This window comes from Argopecten irradians, chromosome 6 (assembly GCF_041381155.1).
Source record: "Argopecten irradians isolate NY chromosome 6, Ai_NY, whole genome shotgun sequence".
Lineage (NCBI taxonomy): Eukaryota > Metazoa > Mollusca > Bivalvia > Pectinida > Pectinidae > Argopecten > Argopecten irradians.
This window is the reverse complement of record NC_091139.1, coordinates 36570848-36596317: the sequence shown is the minus strand read 5'-3', so window position 1 is coordinate 36596317 and position 25470 is coordinate 36570848. Positions and strand designations below refer to the sequence as shown.

Genomic DNA, 25470 nt, shown 5'->3' with positions numbered 1-25470 from the left:
CGACATTCTCACCAATTCTTGAAACAAACAACCAAACACGTCCTTTTATTTCATTTGATTTATTAAGTATAGAAAAATTCAACATGAAATTTAAAAAAAGGCACTGGAAATATCCAACGTAGATTGACCAGATTGTACACTTGCATAGGAATACATTTCTGTAATACTGATTTACCACATAAATAGGAGTTAGGGGCACCGTAGGGGACAGCTGTGACCCATATCACAGGTATGGCACTTATTACACAATAAAAGGACAAGAAGAAAAACTCATTTGGTGTGAAAGGGATGAGGTGAAAAAGTCATTTGGTTTGAGATTAGCTATACATGCATTAACTTACCCATCAAATGCATGGATTTAAGTAAAATATGAGTTAATCGATCTTAATGGCAAGAATCGTCATTTCCGAAACCCGTTAAACTCATTTGTTGCTAAGTTTTTCGATGATATTTATAAATCATATTCTGAAATACATCTGTATCTTGCCATTTTATGCAGTTTTGTTTGTCTTTTGATTTTTTTTACCATACCGCTAAAGCTTAACAAATATAATGATCATTACATATTTATTGCAATCCTCAAATCAATTATAAGTGAGTGTTATGTTGATACTATGGTTACATAACTGTTGTTTCATCTGGGAACAGTTACTTGAAGGACATTGGTAGAGGTCGCTATGGTAGTGTCCACAGTGACCCTCTGTCCCGTAGGGCCGGGTTGAACCAGGCGGCAGGTCACATCTACTGGGTAATGACCTCTGACCAGTACCACTAGGATGTGTAGAAACGTCCCCAAACGGCAAACATTCATTAAATACACTGGGCGGGTAACTAGGATCAGTTGGTTTTTGACTAGAATGTTCGGATTGTTTTGAACTGTAACTAATTGGAGTTTGAATACCGTCCGACGGACGTCGATGTCGAGAGTCGTTGTTGCGTTTCATTGGTTTGAGTTCGACGTACTGAGGTGTTGATGACGTGACCATTTGGCATTGGCCACTTGTACTAGGCGGCATGTTGGGAATATCTGACGAGAATCGGGGTACAAATGACTGAAACACATCAGAGTCAGTTGTGTCGGGGTACGTCGAAAGCTGCGAACTGTGATCCAATGCATCAATATTCACAAAGTCATCACACAGTTTATTTGGGTTGTTTTCATGAAGAGAATTTCCTATGACATTTGAAAGGTATTGAGCATCTTTATTTTGTTTCTGTGCGAGAAGATTAGATGAGTCATCACATCCTGGCTCAGACTTTACCCTTACCGAAGAAGGATTTTCCACTCCTTTTTCTGTATCAGATTCGTAAAGAAAACCAAAAGGGTCTTTTTCACCATAGCGATCTATGGGCCGAGAAGACCGATACTCTGGTCTTTCTTGGGGATCGACTGGAAGACTAGAGACTGGATATAAAATCTCTGGCATTGGGATACCTCGCGTACCAAATCTGTGTAAAAAGTTCACAGAACCACTCTTTGAACAGAAAGCAGAGTTGTGGACGGAGGTATCTGAGTAGTTTCTAGATTGGTTAGACATCGAAGGGAAGAGTGTCGACAATAGGTTCTGTTCCTCATGTATGTAAGGCCGATTTTCCTGTAAGTCACATGACTTATAAAGTCCAGACTGATTGTGATTAGTATCCAATGAGAAAGGGCGTTGCCATGGTGACGATGATGCTTCATAAATCTGTGGGGTCCAGGAGTTAGAACGCCTTAGGACGTCCGGCTGTTGGCTGTCCATGTATGCGGACTGGTACTGATTCACACGAATATGCGTGCACGTGCATTCAAATGGTGAACAGGAACACATATTGTCAAAACCTGAAAATATATGCAAATTATGTAATTTCTCCACATTCAATTATATTTGTTAAGTTCTGTCCTAATTATTAATATATGTATATCAGAAATCAGAAGCTGACCATAGTAAATGTAATTGGCAAACTGACATAAAAGATTCGTAAAATATAATTAAGAATATTGCTGTTTTATAAAAGATTCATAAAATATAATTAAGAATATTGCTGTTTTATAAAAGATTCATAAAATATAATTAAGAATATTGCTGTTTTATAAAAGATTCATAAAATATAATTAAGAATATTGCTGTTTTATAAAAGATTCATAAAATATAATTAAGAATATTGCTGTTTTATATACTCCACGCATTACTTTACATTTGGCCTTATTAAACACATTTTAATACATATATATAAACACGTTTCTGACTAATAACTTTAAACAATTCAAATTAATGATTACTTACTTTTCATTTTCTTTCTGTGAATCTCTTTATGTACACCTGTACTGGAGGACCCACGGAGTCGTTTACGTACGGAAATATTCATCTAAAATGATAATACATATAAAATATTCATCTGAAATGATAACATGTATACAGAATAATAATCTGAAATAATATTACATAAAAATACACATCCTAATTATCATTATTTGTTTTCAGTGTAAGTATTCACAGGCATACTCTGTGAATTAAATATTTTTGTACATAAGATTCATACTTAATTTATATTGCATTATGTACAATTTTCACATCACATTATGCATTTAAAAACAAAAGAAAACCCCCAATCTTTTACTGAATTCATCAACTTTGACTTTTAACATCCCTATGAGCCTTAGACAGTTTAAACTGTAATAATTGCAGTCTATTTCCCCGAAGTATTTATTTGTCTCTATTACATGATCTTTACAGATTGGAGAAATACCAAACCTACCATCATCAATTTTTCTTGTTGGCGGATGATCTTATTATGTCGTCTGGCTTCGGCAGAGGCTTTGACTTCTGGCTGAGGGTGGTCATGTATTCCCTTAGCTTGGAAATATATGGCACCGTGAAGATTCCTCCAGAAGTGGGTCACGGGATAGCCACAATGACCTCGACAGGACATGAGTTCCAGTCGTCCTGAGCAGCGAGAATTTGGACAGGCTTTGCCTAAATAGAATTGAATTATCATGAATTATCATTTGTCTTCTACATCTTTGTTTTGTTTAATGATTACTTGTCATAGTGGAAGGAAATATAATATGCTGTTTAATATAGAAGTAAGACTTCAAATTATTTCATCAATCTGCTAAAATTAAGAGCAAGCATCAGATTTACTGAAATTATTTTACCTTTATTGAATCATAAAATTTAATTTAAAAAAAATAAGATATAAAGCTGTGAAATGTCTGAGCAATAATATTTCAGAAATTTTAAATATTATGAAATGATACTTACCAACTTGTTTCCTCCTTGCTTTGTCACAGATGGCTGGTCTAAGATGGACTTTATCGCCGCTGTCCAGTGAACAGTCGTGACTACATACGAACACTCCCAGACAAGATTTCTTTAAAATGAGTGCATTATGATTGTTTGTGTTCCTCATGGCCCAGCCGCTGACATGTCTCCTCCCGTCCTCAACATCTCCGCTGTACACGTAACGACAGTTACCGTCTGGCCATTCTTTGAACGCGTCGAACTCGTTAACCTGGATTTGGTAGAAGCACAAAAATGTTAATAAGATTCTACTACGTAAACATTTGATCTTAGTGTTTTAGTTATTTCATATTATAATCATTATCACTCTTTATTTTTCTGTTAAAATAAGAATATTTAGCTATTATTTTCCGCCAGGCTAGCATTTCAGCTGTATAGTAAAACATGAAAAATTATGAAAACAATATTTTTACAAGGGGTTTAAGCTGCAAATGAAGACGTAAATCAATATTTACGACTAAACCAAATAATTCCAATGCTATCGGGAAAAAGATGGTATATAGTACATTTGATTCTTAATAAATAAATAAAAATAGATGTCACGAATTCTTACCACTGGCAGTGTGTTGTCATTGATGTCCCATTTATGGTGTGAAGACATGCGGTCAGAATTACTGTCCTGCATGCTGGGCAGAAATGTGGTTTCCTCGGTCAAAGTCATTCTCGGCTACCTGCAAGAATACAAATACCTCATCAGTATATGGCGTCAATGCTCAAATTTACTACTGAAACCCGAACGGAGTCCTTCTACAGGGGCACGGGTAGTAATTCGATAGAAACATTTTGTAATATCGTTGTTGTCGAAATATCGTGTAATTACGATCAATGTAACAGGAAATCAACATTGATCATGTTTATTCTACTCCTAAGATGCATGGGTTTGAGCAGAAAGGCGGTGTTCTAAGATTGGGTGAACTAAGTGGCAGTGGTCTGCTGTCTATTGAATAGGGAGGGTCTTCACTGGCTATCTGTTTGATAAACATTTGTCACCCAAGCACAGAATTGTATTATGGCATCAATTATCACTTCCATAGAACGTGTAGTCAGGATTGCAAAATTATTAGTTTTTGACCTAACACGTGCAATTATGTGAAGTCATGAGTACAGTATCGTCAGTGTCTTCCTCCAAAATGTGAACCGGTGATAAATGTACCAAATTATAACAAGTCACAGAATGATCTTTTCTCCTGATTATACATCTTGGGCTTCAATTAGCATTTGAAAACCAGTCGTTGTTTAACCTGGTTCGCTTTGCATGTCTCGGCATTAGTTAAAACCCTAGGATTATTTGTTAAATAATCTCTCGGCGGATGAGAGATTCCATTTGTCTTCAGTAACATGTTATGGGCGCGAGGCTCTGGATGGTAGCCCTTTGTCCGTTAAACGTTGTTCTCATCAAAAGAGCTAATATTGTGTGGTTACTGTGAAAGAGTAAGCGGTCCTGTTCTCTTGTTCGCCTGCCCTATACTTCACCTGTCTGCCCATTATAACTACAACAGTGGTTGACTTTAACAAACTCTATTGAATACGTTCATCATATTCTTTACACTGCACAAAGAATGAAGGACCCGTTTTTATTATCATTATCTGTATCACGTTTATGTCAAATTCCATCGACATTGTCGTTCGGATTGTTAAGACGGATAGATTTCTGTTCACCATTGTAATACAAATACTTGTCATATAAAGTATGCACATTTTGTGTTTACTAATGTAAAATATACCGATACAAGTGCACTTGTGATTTTAATACATCCGTATTAAAATATGTTCGGAATATATATTGTTGCATAACTTGTGTTACAATTTCCGTCTCTTTTCCCTTGATCTTAAATATTATTGTTAATTTGGACTTTTATTGAGGTATGAATTTTTCTTGTAGTACAATGACTGTCTACAATTATTTTTTCATAAATGTTACTTTGTCCATTCGCTGACATGTATGACAAATAACAGATGGTAAAAGAGAAAATATCAAGATTGTCAGGACTTGCGCATCACTTTGTTCATCTCGATTTTAATAAAGCATAAAATTAAATGAAAAACTTTTTTTCATATCACTGCTACCGAGATATCAGTATTGATGGTTATCTAATCTACTTTATAATCTTTCTACACATATCACGAAATCTTTTCTACCACAGCTAGAAAAATAAAGATATCTATATTTAAGATTATTAGAGATTAAATGCACTATTATTGGCTTTGTGCACATCCTTTCGACAAGATAAAGGGAAAAATTGTAATCGTAAACTTCACCGTGTCGTAAAAGTAGCGGAAAAGTGTGACATATTGATAAAACAGATCATAAGGAAGATTCTCCAACACAAAATGTTTTGAGAGTTAATAAAGTTTTATTACAAAAGTGAATTAGATGGACACGATTACGAAGTGGCGATATAGAATGGTTCTTAATTCATTGTCATATCCCGCTTGCGTAATGTATTTGAAAAGTATGACATAATTACCATAGGTTATTTTACTCGCAGTTTAATGGCAATGAAAAGCTATCAACGTCCTTTAAATTCTCGTAACGTATTCTCAGATATCATTTTTATTACGATGCTATTCACTCGAAGACAGCGCTAGTTCTGTGATCTCAACGCGTGAAAACATCGCTCCTATTTTACTACGTTCCGTTATGAAACAAAACATGTTGCATCGGAGGAGGTGATTTTAATAACTTAGCAGCAGACATCTTGGTATCATTATTCTATCAGGGCATTAAAGTCAGTTATAACCAGTCACCCAATTTTCATGAAAATCAACGAAAATGCCACAAACTTTTATTTTCTTATTTCTCATATATCAGCTAATGTTATTCGGCCAACGATCTTTAAGATGCTGATGATACATACAATATGTTCTTTCGGTGTTATATTTCAAATATTACTTTATCTTTACATTATCATTCATTTAGTTTTATTTTAGTAAGTGATATTTATTATATTCCAAGAAAAATATATATTTTTTCAAATTCCTAATTTTATTGTTTTGAAAATGATAAGGGGGTTTGTAATTTATAAGCTGATAAATAGAAAATATGTGGAATATACAATGTATTATTATGTTCCAAGCAATTAACCAATGGGTTTAACAAATAATTCTTTTTAACAATATGCTTAAGGTAATTTAAATGTCAGCGCGGATTGTTAACAGTGTATTTAAATTATAAAGACGTAAAGTTTTAATATGACAAATAAAGGATAAAGTGTAAACTATATATATTAGCATATTACCTGTCGAATCGGAAATCCAAAACTCTGATTCTTGTATGCGAATAAAAGGGTTAAGAATAAAAAGTCTCTGTAGTGAGAACACAACTTAAATCACACTGACATCTTTTCTATACAATTTTGTGATCATTTCCACGCCCGAGTGATTAATACAAAGGAGGATGTATGTGTTTTAGCTACTCTACACGTGACCGGATCCTGAGCTCAGTTTTCAGGCTGATTTTGCATATCAAACATTTAACAAAGACCTTTTTTTCAATTTCCGATGGGTTTACAAATAACAATATGTCATTTTCCTTTACAGGGAATTATCAGCCTTAAACTTTTGTCGGTTTCAATTACATCATAATGGAGCCTATCACAGGCTCAGCCTTCTATGATGGCAGTGCTAACACGAGTTCAACGCCCCGACTAATGACATTTATCCCTCGGTGATTCAAACAAAAATGCACATTCAAAAATGCAAATAAAGAAATTTGTATCAGAAACTCTATTATCAGCTGTTGTGTTACTATTGGAATCCATGTACTCTTATTCTTAGAGGAATTTTGCAAATCGTGGGATTTCAAAATATGTCGTATTTATATCAATTTCATTATCTCATATTGTAAATCTAAGTTTTCCTTAATGTGAACGTTTATGGACATACAAACTATTTTGTAAAGCTCTTTGTTTAAAGAATAATATATTTTTTCTATGATGAATATTTATACGTGTTAATGTCAAAACTGTTAATAATTTAAAAGATGACTTATAGAATTTACTACACAGTTAAACAAAATTAGAATAAAACAATGAAATTTTTTAAATAATATGAATATATAAATCAGTAAATATATTCACTAAAATAATTAATTTGTCGAGATGTAATTGTGAGGACAACAACTTCCGTTAGAAGTAACCCCCTACACATCTCAGGTTTCACTTTCTTTTTACAACGCCACTATGTGTGACACATACATCCATTATAGTTTAATAGCTGAGAGGGTGACAAATTGAAACGTTTTAGGATACCTTATTCATAGGGTTACAGTGACAGGTGGCATCGTAGACCGTGTTTCAGGAGAATTTCTGATAATCTCAACCATCTCCACAGTACATTATGTATATAAACCAAATAAACAGCTAAACATTTTAATTTATTCATAGATAAAGAGTGTTGTAACATATAACAGTATAGATAAAAAGCTATAGAAAGTCTCTTTTTAAAAATATGGTAATATCGATAGATGAAATGTGAAGAAACTTGTACCTAACAATATAAAATGTAGCAACTCAGCTCTAGAAGATTTTCGTATGACCACATACAAATCATGAAGGCTCTACTCGATCAGTTATAAGAAACAAAATAGAATTTAAATTCCGGGTCTCGGTCATTCACTATCGGATATCTTTAATAAAGTAAGATATTATCCGGGGCGTCTGCCTGTCAAACAATTGAAACCAGGTATGGTATTTCATCAAGCTTTTTATAAATCTAGACAATATCATGGCGCGTGCCACCAATTAGTTTACAAATCCCGTCATACCTTATCGCAGATCGGAGGTTAGATAACGCACGCGCCACTCATGCGTATAGCCTAGGTCCAGATTATTTACTTTTTCATGTATACAGTTTCTTACACTTAATATATTAAGTTGGTTATCATTCAATGTATCCATTTCAAATATGATGATTCACACACACAAAAACAAAATTCATAACAACAGCAAGATTAAATTTAGTTTGTAATATGAAGAAATATACTCCACGATGAATTATTATAATTATAAATTAACAAAATGCATATATTTTAACTAATTCAGCTAATTTTAATGTCACAATGACTCTTAATTCACAAAATATCATGCTCATGACAACTTTGTTGAATACAATTAGAATAACAAAAATATATAACTATTTTCCAGAATAACTGAAACTAAATTAAAAGTAAATTTCCAACTGTTTTATAGTATTATACCATAGTACGGCATTACGTTAACTAATATTTATTTTAACGAAAAGAATTTGTAGAGAAAATATTTTTCTATTTAATTCCTTTTTAAATTCCACTAACAGTTCATTATAATAGTGTAATACGGGCTAAAATCAGTTAATTTATCAATTTGACAAAGAATTGGTACCACAATAGTAGATGATTATATACTATACATTTGCCATTTTGTAATATCACATTTTTCATATTTCGGCAATCATTTTGATAACTACGTGAACTCGTTATCAAAGAACGTGCGTATATTATCTGTATTATTACGATATAAAATATAAACAGTATAAACAATTGACAAGGATAAATCTATAACAAGTAATATTGAAAGTTTAAAAAATAAATACTCACCTACATGTATCTAAATCCCGGACTTCCAACACTTAAATCGTCGGAGACTAGCAAATGTAAAGTGTCGGAGAAATTATGCTATCGTGCATACATTTATATGATCATCCATTGATCGATGCCATATTTCGGAGACCAATGAAAGCCAAGAACGGGACGTGTGCGCCACGCCCCTTGCTATAACTGCTAATTCGTCATCATATCCCCGCCAGTGTTAACAATATTTCCTTTCCGATACAAATACGCTTCTGACGAATCACAAGAATTATGATAATGCTTTTCATACTTTTCCTAGGAGAGTAAAGGCTCTCGCACCTGCTGTACAAACCTCAGCTCGGATGCATTTGGTGTCCGCATGCTTTTTTAAATTTCCGGTAATTATGTTTTTCATTTTCCTTAACTGGTATTGTAATCGAGATTTCCCTTTGGTAGAATAATGTCTACCTAATATGGATGTTTCTCCCAGCATACAAATGATACCCCTATATCAGGGAATAACATTATCAGAACGATAACTCAGCATCGGTACTTTTATTTAATACTTTGTCCGGAGACCCCGATAAAACTATAGCATTTATGCAAACAGAGAATTGTTATAAAACAATAAAAAAGTTATTTTGCAATATGTTATTGAACTAGCTGCATAAAACTATCAATCAACGCTGTTGTCTGGGATATTTTTATATCAGTTCATAAAAGAACACAGTTTTTACACAAATAACAAAAGAAAATAAATTAAATGATATTAAATAATATAGAATAAAAACACACACACACAAAGGCATCTATATTTAGATATATTTTGTAAGTTATGTTTTCCATTCTTTATTTTGAAATTAGTTTTCAGTTGGTGACATTTCGATAAAACGAATCGAAAAGAGATATACCTATGTTTATGTATTGTGATAAACGTGTTATTTTGATTAATAAAATACAATTTAGTGTTAATGAAACATGCTTCAAAATGCTTCTACAGGATTCATATATTGAATTTCAATTTGAAAACATTTTGTCAATCGCATCGTAATGTAGAACAATATTATTTCATGCATGGTTTTTTTTTTATCACAAATGTACCTGGTATAAGAAGATAGTAAAGTCAATAAGAACTATCATCATGTGTCTTGAAATGTGTTCGAATATAAAACTGTTGCTTTATTCCGAATTATTGTTTTCATTGAAATGGGACGATTTTTATTATGTATTTAATAAATTAAATATTATGAACATTAAATAATAAATATATATATATATATATATATATTATTATTAGCAGGACGACCTAACTGTAAGGAATATTATGCCTTTATAAAAATATCAAAGATAATAGTACATTATGTTGCTGTTGAGTATTTTGAGAGTTTTAAATTTCTATTTTTATATTATATCTTAATGAAGCGATTGTATCATGTTTCAAATGAAATTAAAAAAAAAAAAAAAAAAACACACACACGCACACACACACACAAAAAAAACCCCGTTCGTGCAGCATTATACATTTAATGAAATTACCCGAAAACACCAAGTGGCTAAATATCTTTTTGATTGTTTGTTTCCTTACTTTCTGAAATATTTCATGTGTCATGTTTTACTTGTTCACTTCTAAACATTTCTTTTAGGTAGGGAAATATGATTTATCTAGTGATATTACTTCACAATCAATGAATAGTATACATGTATGTGAATTGATCATGGCAGTTATAAATTTCTTTTAAAATTTCGAAAACAATAATGAAGTTAATACCGATGTTAATCAATTAAAATATAAACAACAACAACAACAGTAAGTAACAAAAAACTAATGCTATGTAATAACATTAACGAATCTATCAATTAACATCAAACAAGTAAATATATGTTATACCAAATCTTCATACATTTTTATATCATCGGGAAATATAAATTATAATATAACGTGAATGATAGAATTATATAATTAGTAGTTAATTTCTATTATAGAAACATTAAGAATTCTCATTCGACGTTATCATCATCAAAATTTTCAATTAATCCTAATTTAAGGTCGCACATTTGTATGTGAACATAGTCGCTTTCTATGATTATCACTATCATTTCTAGCCAATTTCTATTCCACTTGACCCGCTTGCCAGCAGGAAACCTTTTCTGTGGTCTACTGGTTGTCACCGATACATAAACATTGGAGAGTTAAAGATTACCGGGCCGAGTTCACAGCGAGGGGTAGCTCCGATTTGTATCTCCATTGTACACAGTACAATACTGGCCAGGGAGTCGAAACGTGTCACTGCTTGGTGGCTCATCTTTGTATCATTACAGTGATTACTGCCATATTAAAGATTCGAGCCCCGAAAATAAGCCCTGTGTGTGTGGCAGTTAGGAAATAAGAGATGGAGTGTGCTGGCTAGATTATGTCAGTCCGCTTTACTTGGAGGGATATAAACCTGTTGGAAAATGACACATGTGTACATTCGTACCCAGAATAACTCTAATATCACGCTTATGATAATTTGTTTATAATCATTAAATGTTTTAAATGTTACATTTCAATGGTCATATTGATGTCACAAGTCATTATTTAATTTCTCTCATATTGAACAAGATTGTAATCATTACTGTTGTAAACAAGACGATTGTTGCATTGAAATGTTCTTAACATTTCTGCACCAATCTGTCATTTATCGTTGCACTCTTACTAATATGCTTATTAATATTTCCATTAGCACATGCTTTATGATAACCTCTATCATGTATCGATTAAAAGGTGCCTATTAGGAGACTAATGATACGGTAAGAGGCCTTTCAAAACTTCCTGGTAATCTGTTTATCTGTTGTCAATGCCGATAGATTTTTATGATATTATCTCCTATACTTGTTCTAAAGCTTTAATTATTTCGAGCAATGACACTTTAACAAAATAAGTACAACGGAGAAGTCAGTGAACTTTCTCATTTATGATAGCGTTTTTTATAAACATTCATTTATTTATAGATTCAGAGCTGCTGCCCTTCATCATCAATACGATGTGTAGATATGTATATATATTTTTAATGCATATCTTTTGTGACCTGTGATCTAAGAACATAACACCTTGGTATCTATGCTTTAACTGCCTATATGAAATTGAACAATATTTTATAAATGGTCTTTCAAGATCCTGAAAATGCTGATCACTTTGCTAAGTAATGTATTCGAACGTACCAAGAGTTAGGATTCGCATGTGTCATTCCTGGACAAATATTACTCAAAGATGATGATGATATTTTGAATTGCAAAAATGCTTTAACTTCACAGGTACTTCATGATTTTTTTATTATTGAATCTGCAATTATTACATATATATATTAGCAATACCCTACTACGAATATGATAATAATATAATATCAGCATATATTATGATATTTACTTATCAGCAAGCGCAGTGAACGTTTCCCTTTTTTCTTCTTTCTTGAAATTAAAAAAATCGGAAACCAGACTACATGGATTTAATACTCAATGCATTGTATTCAAGTTTTTTTTTAAATTAAATAATAATGTGACATATATCATGTTTTCAAACGCAGCTTTGGGAATTCGCTAAATGAGTTACCGAAATACCTTTTACGTCTCCCTAAATATAAATGTTACCGAGTTTCTGTTATTTTCATTTGGTGACAGACTTCAAAATCGCGTATCATTTGTATTTTCTACAAACGGCCATATGATTACACAAAAAAATGCTCTACATTATGCTTCAATTTATTTTTTTCTATTGTTTATTTTTTCTTCTTTATCTTATTTTTTTTTATCTTTTTCAACTTATGTGTCAGTGTTTTAACAGGATATGACGTGTCACTGGCACGTGACTTGATTATGATAGATGAATGGCACGCTCCTAGGATCACACGTGGTGTCACGTGTATAACATGTTACATAAGTAGATTGTATCATTATGTCCACATCTTATTGTTTTTTAGTTGTGTTGCAACTATACTTTTTTTAAGTCGTCATCGTTTTAAGGATTAGTAAATGTCGTTGTCAGCTGTTGGGTATTTGAATTAGTTGTTAAGAAAATCTGTACATTTTGATCGAGTGTGGACACTGACGCACTCGACACAAGTTGATAAAGGAGTCTGACACAAGGTTCGAGTCTAAAGTAACTTTTTTCCTGGATTGCATGGGGTTTTTGCTATTGAGTGAAAATACTTTCTGGATATTAGTTTCGTTCAATCAACCACTATCAGATAATAACTTTGTACATATAGACTTATGATTGAAACAATACATACATAATACATACAAACAAGCATACATACATATACATACATACAATGACATTTCTTTTATTCTGTACTTTATAGTCATTACGGTTGAATTCGAAAAAAATGTGCCATGAATGTTACAATTAATATGTTAATTCGTCTGTTGACTATAATACTTCTATATTCCATGAAAACAACGTCGATTAATGGGGAAAGCGAAATTAATTCAATTTACTACTTTATTATCTGTAGATATTTTTAAAGTAAAAAAAAGTTATTCTGAACCAAATTCTTGTAAATATCTGTATTACATCCAAACATTTCCCCGTTATTGTATATAATTTTAATATTCAGTGGGTTTATTATGTTTATCGAAAATAATTTTGTCGCAGTTTCTGCTGCAACCCTACCATTTTAATCCATCTTCCATTTTCCTGAAATACTTTTGCCTTTTTTCTTTAAAATGCACGAATGCCGTAAACTGATTTCATATCATCACCATTTTTTTTACATTTTTATTTATAAGCTTATAAATTGATGTTAGTTTAGCATAATCTATAATAAACTGTATAGAATATGTTATTCATGGGTATAAGAATATGTTATTCATGTGTATACCAATATGATATTCATGTGTATATAATAATGCATTTTGTATTTGATTTTCAAAATTAATTTTGAAAGAGTTATTGATTAAGTCTCAATAAATACATTTGTTTGTCTCAGTGAAGGGTTTTTAAAGATTTCTGATCGGATAAAATAGAAATGAATTGTTCTTACAATTACATTGTTATATTGAAATAATAGTATTGGCAAGTCACTGCATTATATATCCATAATATAGCAATCATTAATTAAGTTAATGTTAATCAAAACATTTCAAGCAATCAAACCATCAACGAACACCATGATTGAATATCAATATTTAAAAAAATGCACGTTAAATCCATATCAATCTATGTAATTGAGAGAATGTTTGCTAATATTTCAATTTTGTCATAACAAGCATTTTCATTGGCTTAAGATTTTACTTAATTCAAGCATTTATTTGAATATATTTAACTTCATTGGGGTATGAAAGAATTTTTTTTGCAAACTCACAAAAGTTTGCAAACAAAAATTATTTCATAACCCAGTGAAGTTAAAAAATAGTCACATCAATGCATATGATTAATTTTTCAGACTTTTTTATAACAAAAATAGTTGAAACGATTATTTTTTTCTAAATCAATACGAAACGTCGACGTCTCTTTTTGGACGTCATGATAACGGCGGGTTTTCGCGCTATTATCGTAATTTTTCTTCATACTATATGAAGAAAAAGAATCTGCTAATCAGAAAGTCGGATTTAGTGCGAAAGCAAATAAAAATTAATTATCAGCCCATAAAGGTAAAAATGGCGTCGCCGTTTGTAACGTCGCTTCGGATATAACGGTGTAATGATTTCATAGAAAAAGAGTCCCAAAATAAATTAAGAATTTTGAATGAATTATCGCGGTTTATTTAGAGTACACTCAGATTTTTGTGTTATATCTCCATAACTTGAATTTTTTATTCAAGTTAATCCTTAACTAACTGAATCCATTATATTCAAATTACCACTTATAATACAGATGGCTATGGTTTTTTTTATTGTTTGTTAATATTAATTGATATTCAGTAATTCCGAATGGAATTTCAACTATATATTAAATAATAGTATATTGATAATAATAATAGTATTCTGATCTGATTTTTTCACTGATTATTAAATTTTACCGTAAAATCCTACGTTTTACGTTAAGTTGTAAAGATATCATAAACAGTAAGTACCAGGTGCTTTGGGTTGCTAAATCCCTATTACCTTAATTCTATCGTATGTAATGTGAGGTAACACGTCCACTTTACTCCATCACATCCCGATGATAAAATCTAATGGACTGTCGTTTTAAAAGCCCTCATTTTGTTTTCCCTCAGCATGCTGTTTTCCCGTATGCTCGTATAATCACCCTGCACCTTACATGATGCTGGTCATCATAGCGATGTACGTTAGAAGATAGAGATACACATTTGTTACGTCAAAGTGAGTTATGCTCCGTAAAATGATTTCACATTGATGTTCAGCGTAATCTCTGATAGGAATGGACGTTTGACATGTAATGATTGAGTTTATTCTGAGTGTGTTTGGGGATGCATTGTTCGCTGCGACAAATCTTATTTTTTGATTTTATCTAAATTCACTGTTAAGTCCTATAGCAGGTATTTGTTTTACTATATTATCATACTTGCATCTATACCTTATAATACCAAATGAGAATTAATATTCAAAATAGTCTTTCTGGAAGTAATAGTTACGTCATCACCATGTTGGCTGTCATTCTAATTGATTAGATATATTTCAAACTTTGTTTAAAATTCTGAATCAATGATTTTTTTAAAATTTATTAAAGCTTGCTAGTTTTACATTGACTTTTAGGCATTTATGTCAATTGACCGTATCATACGGTCTTCCTGAAATCAAGCAATTTTTGAAGGCTAACGGAAATCATCCATACGCGATAGACACTATTTACATATTTTAGACGAAAAAGCCGTTTTCGTATCGCTATTCTCACAACCCTAAAATTGACTTTGAGAGACACTAGGGTTTCTTTGACGAAGTAGAGGACTCCATCTCTAGTCACATTTTATTTCATTTTCATCCATTTTTCCATCTTTGATCATATTGTTAAGGATTTGCTTTCTTAATTTAACCAATTCTGCATTTTTTAATGATTTATTGATTTATCCACAATGTTGCTATTTTGTATAATTATCAACAAACGTGTACAAGACATATCTTACTTATCTAATAATGGAACAAGGCATTACAAGGAACTATCTTATATGACGTAACACATGCTTGCACCTGCTTGCAAGACTCCATCGGGACATCTGTGTTGCTATGGTTACAAGATTTATAAAAATCTATAGAATGAAATATCAAGGAACTAGTGGGTATGTTTTTTATGATTATATTGTTGAAATGTAATTATCAGAATATTGTGGAAACATCGCGCGTAATTTGTGATAACATTATATGAAAATAATAAATCTTATTCCTCCCTTATGACATCACTGACCAATTATGAATTTCCGAGAAAAGTCGCCCTACTCCAATTGGATAATACGCACTTGAATTCTCATCAAAGTCTAATCTGTGACTGAGGTATCATCAAGCTGATATCACAAATTGGATTTGTTTCTATCAGCAGACTTATGGTCGCTGTCCCGCTGGTCCTCACCGATCCACTATATAGCCAGTCCATTCCCTTTGATGAACATAAATGCTTCCAAACTTAATAGCCAAGTTGCTGGCTTGGTCTCAAATAACTAAACTGTCAATATCGATGTAGGTCTGTTGGTTAAAGTACATCTAAAAAGCTCTTACGTTCACTGTTACATATTTGCCTAGAGTGAGCCTTCTTCAGTACTCAATGAGCTATCTCAGAATATAATATATTCACACGCCATTTCTTCACACTTGAAAATAAATCTTACGTACAAATTATCTTGCAATAGCAACATTTTTATGTTACCAAACAATGAAGTATTTTCTCATTTTATTACAATCAAATCATGAATGCATAATAAATTAATTTGATGTGTTTTCATCCTAGCCACACTCATGGTCATTAAAACGTTTAAAGTTTCGATTCCACAATAGAAAAATTACGATCAATTAGATTAAATATAATTATACAAACATATCCGAGATAATCCTATGAACCAATCGTTTTTTATACTTACTGTCGCTTATGTTTTGAGTAGTCTGTGTTGTATGATATCTGCTGAATATCTGAAATAAGAACAGATGCGTCTATAATATTTATTTATATTCATTATACGAAAAAATATTTCATTTCTCATTTTTGTACGAGTCACGTTTGTATTTCCATATGTCTTGCCGAAATGGCATGAAATTCCCAGATGTTCACTGTAGATATTTAATATAGAATACTTCTTTTACATCATAAACATATCCAAATTAAATTTATTTGCATATTGCATTATGTAACGACCGGTGACTGAGGAAGACATTTATGTATGCATGAACAATTTTCTGAAATACCATACCATTCGATACAATTGTTGCAATGCAATGAAACTAGAAATAAAACTGATCTCGAACAGGAAATTAGGAATGCATCTCTTCAAAGTATTTTTTCACTAAGAAAAATCTGCTGATGCCAAAGATCAATGGTTATTTAAATATGCAAACAACATATTTTTGTTTGAGATATAATTTAACTGTTGATATGCTTCATATCAAAATTTCAAAAATTTCCAGTATACTGCAAGTTAAACAACTTTGTGCATACAACGAGGCGGGAAAATGAATTATTGTGTCCTTCAAATATTACCATGAGGAGACAGACATGTTAAAATCATCATTTAACACGTTTGTCACATTTGTCAAAACCCCAACATGGGCAGCACCTACCCGCAAGGGGCTGCCGAACAGGGCATGCTTGTAATGAATGTCTTTCTCTCATTTAGTTAAATTAACAGACAATTTATGCCGAACGAAAACACATTTCTAATTCTGACAAATGATGTGGATGACAGCAAGAGGGGGCGACTTTAATGTATCTGAGACATGGAATCACACTCATTAACTAGAGGAATACATTGGGCGATTAATGCCGGATGATAGATTCGGGACGCGTGTGAACAATGCATATAATAGCTTGTTGATCCTGGCCGTGCGCCGTCACCTCGTCTGACCACAGTTGTGTAAATATAACCTCCACTCAAAGGCTACCTGAGGCCACTGGTCCCATCACGCGCCACGGGGAAGAAAATAAGCAGTTATCAACATGTCTACAAATTGAAACATAAAACATGATTAAATTTTTCTGTGGTCTAAATGATTTTGACTTCTATCGATAGGACTGCCGAATGAAATGATATGTTTTGATTTAATTGTTTTGTAGGCAGGCGCCCATGGTCAATAAATCCCTAAACATACATTTGTTTTTAGTATCATATTCTAAAAATCACAGAGATGGACACGATTAGTATTTTACATTTTTAACGGCAATAAAAATGTCCCGGTGATACCTAATTAGACTAAATGATCGCGTTCGTCCACAGCAACTTGACACTATGTACGGTATGACCATCTCACAGTGATAGATGTTAATTAACTACTTGATTATCATCATTCATATTGTAGTCACACGAAAGGGTTAGCACTAAAAAGTTTTATTCTCTGATTAAGGAGATATGTAATACATACAATACAAAAGGTTCGGCAAGAAGGCGAACCATTATGCAAAGTTCTTTATCTTCAAATGAACACTTATGCTTCATTGTTGATTTCTTTTAATGTATTCATGACCATCTGTATTGTTAGGACATGTTAAATAGGGACAATATTGTAAATAAAGCAAATATTTGTTAGAAAATAACTTTTCTCAGAAACGGTTTTTTGTTAATCTGTTGAATTTGCAAAGTCAATTTTTTCTTTAAACCATAGCAATGAAAAGCATGCCCTTATTAAAAGACTTCTTGTACATCTTGTTTAAAACAAAAAAAAGAACCTCTTGAAAAGGTACTCACCAAAATGAAATAAAGGAATATGAATGTCATTTAACTAGATAGGGATGATTGTTTTACTATATAAATAAATTACTTGATTGGATACGTTATTGTCATTTCTTATAATGTGTTTCAAAATCTACAGCTTCGTTAAATATCATTAAAGTGTTTAATTCAGCATTTGTTTAGTCAAAAAGTTATTCTGATGAACCTAAATGATTTATCAGATTATTTTATGGAAATGATAATGGAAATGGTAATAATAAAAAAATACTTGACCTTTTCATCTTAGAAAAACTTTGAAAACTTCAAAATTACATATACGCTAAAAAAATCACATTCTGGAATTACTGCAGTCATACATTAATGTTTACATACATGTAGAACTTATAGATGATTGTATATTTTTTGTTTTGGATTAAAACAAAATCTTCTATACAAATCCTTACATTTTTTATCACATGCCCACAACATAATATCACACTGCACGTACATATCCTTTCAAGAATAGTATATGCTAAGGATTTACATATCAGTCAATTTCATATACATCAAGATATTTGATAAAAAAATAATCAAGTTTTCTATTAATGGTTTCATGGTAGACACAAGTTGTGATTGTATAATGATCTGAATTAATTAACCTCTTTTAATAGCTAAAATGATAATTATAACAATGCATAACAAACAATTATGGATATCCAAAATACATTTGTGAGAATCATCACTAGCTGGACCAATTCAGTATGTAATAAAATGCATATGGTGGTAAATTATAAGATAGCTGAATTGGACACTACTGACTCAGGAGAAATTGATTCCTAACAAATATGTGTACGTAAGGCATGTGTACAACATATGAAATAGAAGAAACAAGATGCCGGTACTGACAACTTCTATTATTTGTCAAGCATATAAATATCAGATTAAGTTTGCTTATGTTGATAACATTATAGGGGTAGCATTAAAAACAGTTATGCCTACAAGTACAAAAAGAACGTCTTAAAACATTAAAACACCCAAAGAAAGGTAGTGTGTCGTGTTTGTTAATGATAAACACAAATTAACATTTTTAATTAAAATAAAAATATTAAAGATCAAATGCAAATTTCAGAATTAAAAGATACCTAATGTTAGCTTGAGAACTAAAGTTTTAAAGCTCAAACGTTGAATTTGAATCAGTATGCTAACTGTTCGTCAATATCTTTCGAGGGTTGACCAGGATATATATATGCATCCTTTTAAAAGTGCTTGCTTTACACTGTAAATGTTTGTAAACCATTACTTATACTCGAAAAATAGAACCTGTTTTCTTGCTTGTTATATACTTTCTTCTGATGACTCTTTTAATAATTCCTTCGGCAATTCGGTGTTGATAATATAAAATGTCGACATATATTTTTACACGTGTTCGCATTGCAGCGCATCTATCGATTTGGTAATAAGCACCATCTGAAAAAGTACTTATAACGTCGGATATTTCGTACAGGTTGAATTCTGGATAAACTTTCAAGCCTAGTAGTAGTAGTAGCTCTTGATTAAATCGCATTTATTCTCGTTGCCAATCTTGGGAATAACGCATTCTTAGTGTTAGAGTCATTTCTCCAAAGAGTCATTCTTATCCAAACGACACTTAAGCTTTAGATGAACTCCTGTTTGCCAATCCGATTGTCTATTTCTAAAGACAGTAATGCATTACCTCTGCTTTATAATTACGGAGGCATCTGAACGAGAGACAATGAAAATGTGAATTTGCCATAATTGTTTCAAATAATGATACGGGTGCACAATAATAGCATGAAATTATTAAGCAATATTTTAATTTTTGTGCCAAATTCTTGAAAACAGAGGCGTGACTGTACCGCCATGGGTTTAATTTCCCTCGACTTGAGGTTCTGTAGTTAATCGATCGCCGCTGTATTTCTCAATTGTTGCCGATTGGTTTTGAATTATTTCAGTTTACTGGTTGGAAGATAGTATCATGGAAGGCGAGAAAATGTTGAGAAATGTCAGTGTCAGTTGCTGTTTGGGTAGAACTGCTATGGCAGTGACATTCTCGGCAGTACCTAATTTATCTTATACTGCAACTACAACGTTACGGATGTGAATTACCTCACGATGAGGTGTTAGGGGAAGGAATTGGTAAATGAGTTTCAAAAAACCAAGTTCGAAAACAAATTAGAAATCGAAAGAGGATTCTAAAAGGACATTCATTTTCCATGTTTGGGAATGCACCGATCGTTGTCTTCATATAAAAAAAACCCAGAAAATGTGAATTACGTTTAGAACAGAAAGCCTGGCATTATTTACTGAAACAAAAGATATTTAAAGCTTTATAAAACATCAATTTTGCTGAAATCCAGCTTCAAGAAATCACATGGATCCATGATTTCTTACATAATCGTTGCTATATCAGTATTTTAACATGGTTGCTGCGCATGAAAGAATGATATAACACTCACAAATTTCTTAAAGATACATGTAAAGGTCATGTAGAGGTGATGTTCATAGGAAATTGATATAAATGAAAACTGCAGGAAGCACATTAATCCAAAACATCTTATGAAACTACATGGAAAGCTAGCATTGTGTCAGTAAATAATATACCATGAATGATTTACAACAGTCAATTATGCTGAAATCTTATTATTAATTGCTTATATCCAGCATTGATGGATATAAGGCTCATCAACAAATATAAAGCTAATTTCATTTTCCTGTTAATTGGAAATTTACTTTACCCGGCTGATTATTGTGGAATAGAGGTGTATGTCTTTTTTCATTTCAAAATATTTTATTAAATAATAAAAAAAAAGTTTTAGATCGGGCAGCAGGCAAAGCCGATATACGCCCTCTCGACATGATTTCATACACGTTTATAGAAGCATGTTTTAAAAGTATATCTTTAAAAACTGTGTATATCTTATTTTTACTTAGATATTTTTATTTGGGGATATTTGTATTTCGTAATTACATTACTTTTCTTTCTTCTTTATTTCTTTAATTCAAGGGATCTAAATGAAAAGAAAAATGAAGAAGAACCCAATAAACTTCAAATTTAAATTTTGCGATTCTTTATTCCGTATACTAGTAACAAATCCGTTGTTAAAAGGCTACGCTACCTAAAATGATTTCTTTGTTTATAATACTGTAGTAGGTAGGTGTAACAACAATGCATCTTTTGTTATCAGAAACTTTTATGTAGCCATATGTAATCCGTCTAGATCTTAATTTTAAAAGTTTTATATTATGACATTCACTAAACTCTAATGGTAAAAGAAACAGAGTACCAATAGATAATCACCGCCTTATCGACAATACACATTAGAGATTTAGATTTGTATCAATGACGGGGTGAAGGGCCAGGGTAAAACGTCGGGACACCTAACCCACTCTGTCCACGTTGTCCACAGTAGATAAAAGTAATGCCAACATGTTGACAAAACCGATTCGTATTTACTTTCAAAAATATTTTTCAATAATCTTAATATTCTTATACAACAAATAATGTTAAAGACTCGCACTGTGATACAATTCGTCACACTACCCCAAATAATCAAGTTATCACGTTTTGCAGTAGAATCACGTTTTGCAGTAGAATGTTATAGATGCACAGCGCGATATGATCACTCCGCGAATAGTTTGAAAGCTGACGTAGCGAAAAATCTATTTATGTTTACAGTATAAACAAAAGGTTGAGTTGATCTCTGAGTGGTATGATAGAGTACAAGGAAAATGGAATCAAGCGCTCAAAAAAGCAAAAAAAGTAAACTAAATTAGAGCTACTTTTGTCGGATAAAACTGATTATTATTTAGGACTTTTAAAAAAAGTACTTCGACTTTATAAATATATATATGTTTTTTTAGTTATTGGTATTTTATCTTTTCTTTATTATATCCTGTCGTTTTTAATTAGTTTAATCTTATTATAATAACTACTGGAAGATCAATAACATAATGATCGTAGTGTATGTTATACATTCTAGAGTACAATAAATTCTTAAAAAATATCTAAATTGTTTCACTATTTGGTTTTAATTAGACCAAAGACAAACAAAAGAGAACTGTTTCATAGGAATATTAAATATGAGTTTTGATACAAAGGTTTATTTTTGTTAACTTTACATCTGCTGGATTGTTTAGCCAGTCATGAACGCCACACACCATGGATTCGGACATCAGATATTTCACACTTGAATAAGTTTAGGATACATGGATAGCGTGGTGCTGTGCTGGACTTTGTCAATATTAACTAATATATTTCCCCAGCCTAATTTATCATAAATATTCATATTTTGACACTTTATATAAAAGACCGATTGAAAATCAATTAAGGTCCTTTTTGTCCATTTTTGAAAGAAATTGGTCAAACAATTAGTGGCCTACTGTGACCTATTTACATACGCCGACTATCCGACTGTATTTCTACTGACCCATGCTGTAACACAAAGGGACCTGTTAGTGTGTATCAAAATAATGTGACCATTTGAAGTCACAGAAAAGAGATTATGATTAATTACTGAGTCGTTGTTCAATAATCTCTGTGATGTTTGACATAGCAAATGGGTGTGTCCAAAGTTCCGAAATTATAATATCATCTCTGTTATACGAAGGAACTAGAACGCCAATTATTGATAACCGATGTCATCGCATACAGTGAAAAGTTCACCCCTTCCTTTTTGAAATAGATTGTTTATGATTTGAGAATTATTTGAAAAAAAAGTTTCTTGCATATTGTTTTATATGACTAACAGTTACTTGTATGGGAGGAAAAGCAATGAGGTTAAGCAAACCAACTAAGATATGTTTTGATATTGCATTTACTAAACAATATGCCAAATTATTGTCTTTCTGCTTGAAAACACAGAACATTTAAACACTAGTTATTTGACTATCAAACACTATCGCTCTCATCGTATGTAATATTCAGCTATAATATGACCACTATCCTTCCAATCGATATATTTTACAGTAAACTAACTTATTTTTTAGGAGATTGATTTTCGCAATCCCAATGATTTTTTCACATTTATTCAATAAAATTATTGAATTTTAGAAGTTATTGGAAATTTCGTGACAATTAATTTTCACGAATTATAATCGTCCAAAAAGTTTTTTTTTTTTTTTTTTTTTTTTTTTACAAAATTTCAACTTAGTGACTACCACCAGTCGTTGGATTTAAGTTTTTGACGTTTGCTAGATTTTTTTCGGCCATGATACATCATTTGTGCTTCCAACCTTCTGTGTGAGGACGAAGACCATCATTCCATGACATACATTGTTCCGTGTATACTGACTTAAGCATAAGTCATAGACAGACGAAACCATTGATTATCATGTAGTCTGAATATAACAGTCTAATTGTTAAAACTTCTTAGAAGGTATTGCAAGGCTCAATATCCAAAACATATCATTTTACCAACGTCTTGATTGTCGAATATATGGACCTGACTCCAAATAGGCATCACCCGTTTGATAAATTCTTCATCGGTGGCAGGATGGGGGAAATCGGCTTACAATGGCTGACTATAAAGCAACGTACATCATTTACCGGTGGCGCAATCTATTATGCTACCGTTTACAAGCAGTTTGTGATTAATCTATTGGGTTCAATGCCAATGCCGTAAAACTTTGTTGGACAATCAGTAAGTGATTAGCTAAGGAACATGGTGCATTTCAGTGCTTTAAAGCAAGCATTCTACAACCATCTTTGGAATTAGGAAAACCCAAAGATAACATTTACAAAGGTTCCAAAATAGGCAGACACCAAATATTGTTCCAATTTCAAACTGCAAATTAGATTTGAATTATCTATTGATCGTGAAATAGGGCCGATCGGTGAGTGATCCCGTACGCCAAGTAAACAAGGGGTGTCGAGTTACGTGACCATTGTACTCCAAACGCTGCAGAATGTTCAGACCTTTTATGCTGCTTCCTCTTGAATCGTTTGATCTTGCATGTGTTTTGACGGGACATGGAATAATCACTAGTCACAGGGCTAGTACCTTAATAGGGACAATCCAGCCCCATGTTATATCATATCTGTGCTGACCACTCCCTATCATTGCAGAGTTTGTAAACATCTCATCTAATTCCTGACAGACAGGTATTTCTTCAGTATTTCTCCACTCAGTCGAATGATTTGAGACTTGGAAGCGTTATTGTTGTATTTGGACGTCCGCTAACGGAAGTTGTCATACAAATGGATAAGTCGTGCTGGCTAACAATAGGTAACGGTTGTGTGTTTAAAACGCTAACACGTGCACCCGTATTTAATATAAAAATAGTTTATTTACGAGCTTAGAAGGCTGGAGAAGATATTGTGTTACCACAAACCAGTATTTCTGGGCAAAAACGGCCAAACGGAATTATACCATCTAATTCAAGCGGAACGAAAATCATAGAAACCAATTAAAAACTGGATTACAAAATCATGAACGATATTTCATATTTTTGAAATAATTACCCGTCAACAGCTTTAAATTTGCAAATTGTCTCTTAACCATCTTGGTTTTTATGACTCAAAAATGACTACTGATGTCATTCAGACAATTTTTGTCCAACCGCTTCTACACACATCACATTTCATATTTTGTTACCATAAAATTTTGTATACATTCAACCGCACAGGTATCTAATTCCACTGATAAGATGTGTTCACTTCATCAAATCACCAGTTCGAATATATCTAGACGCATTTGATACCACTATTGGAGATAAACAAACACATAAATACGACCATTGAGGAAATTTTACACTAAAAATTAACGTTCGACTATCATAATGTATCCGAACACAATGAGCACGACTCTTGTGATATCCAGAAACATTACAG

The 25470-nt window shown here is 32.2% G+C and overlaps 1 protein-coding gene across 1 annotated transcript; it reads right to left on the bottom strand.

Moving 5' to 3' along the window:
* Nucleotides 1-91: 91 nt before the first annotated feature.
* LOC138326357 (uncharacterized) lies at nucleotides 92-3945 on the bottom strand. The gene is given in 5 exon segments (XM_069272472.1): nucleotides 92-1878; nucleotides 2264-2289; nucleotides 2731-2957; nucleotides 3246-3495; nucleotides 3838-3945. Coding segments are annotated over 5 exon segments (1905 nt in total). The 3' UTR covers nucleotides 92-584.
* Between the last annotated feature and the right edge of the window lie 21525 nt (nucleotides 3946-25470).